The 1,095-nt window shown below is 30.3% G+C and overlaps 1 protein-coding gene across 1 annotated transcript; it reads right to left on the reverse strand.

Moving 5' to 3' along the window:
• Chro.70571 (hypothetical protein) lies at positions 1-1,065 on the reverse strand. The annotated part of the gene is made up of 1 exon (XM_659828.1): positions 1-1,065. One exon carries the CDS (start codon positions 1,063-1,065, stop codon positions 1-3), a length of 1,065 nt encoding a protein of 354 aa, XP_664920.1.
• Between the last annotated feature and the right edge of the window lie 30 nt (positions 1,066-1,095).

Raw genomic sequence — 1,095 nt, forward strand, 5'->3', positions numbered from 1 at the left:
TCAGTAATGCATCTTCCATGATGATCTAATAAGCTCAAGACCCTTTTTAGTCTGGTCAATTGCATTTTGAACAACAGGACTTTTGAAAAAAGAAAATCTATAAAAAGTAACATCACATTCAACATCAAGCTGAACAAAGTTGTTTTGTTGATCCTCTTGTTTATTTGATATTTGATTATCCATATTAATTGAACTATTAGCATTTGAAACTGTTGTAAAAGGTGTAAATCTGTGTCTTATATTGACAGTAAAAGCATCATTTTCAGGAATGCCAGTGGAGTTAATATCTATACAAAGTAAAATACCAACATCACTACCAAGATTATAAAGTTTGAGATCCTCTTGACACTTTATATTCATCATTCCTTTGGAAAGCCAACCAAATCCAAAACTGCCTGTTAAACTCAAAGATTTTTCATATTTATATATATAATGAAACATAAAGTCACCATTGCAAGGTTTAGATTCAATTTGAATATTAGAAGCTCCAGAAAGTTCCAGGTATTTAAGATAAACGTTCTTTGAGCTATCCATGGTATGGTTTGAAAGTATTGAGAAGATTTTCTGGACTTTTAATGGTATAATCACACAAGGGAAAACATTTGACAAAGATGATGTTGGAATAGAGTTAAAGTCATACTCGTTAATAAATTCTTCAAAGTCATTACTTGCTTTTTTGGCCAATATTCCATATATATTTTGTTGATCAAAGTCACAGCTATTACTTATGGAAATTCTATCTTGAATATTATACAGGAGAAAATTGCAAGGTTCATTAGGAATAATAGACTCAGTTTTTTGATCCAATTTCCCGATATTTTCCAAATCCTCAATAGAATTGACCTTTTCATGAATAATATTATTCAAATCAGGATTATTTTTATCCCCCAGGATGGTTTCATGAATTCTGCTACAACTTAAAGTACAAAGCTTAGAAAGTAAATCATATACATATTTTGTATGGAAAAAATGGCAAAACATTAGTTCCAAAGGAATTTCACTGTTATTATGGATCTCAAAAGTAACACTTCCTCTTAAAACTTTATTTCCACCTCTACGTATCATCCTTGAGATCTGGGTATATTCTAGAGTGAT

This window comes from Cryptosporidium hominis (assembly GCF_000006425.1).
Source record: "Cryptosporidium hominis TU502 chromosome 7 CHRO017129, whole genome shotgun sequence".
NCBI lineage: Eukaryota > Apicomplexa > Conoidasida > Eucoccidiorida > Cryptosporidiidae > Cryptosporidium > Cryptosporidium hominis.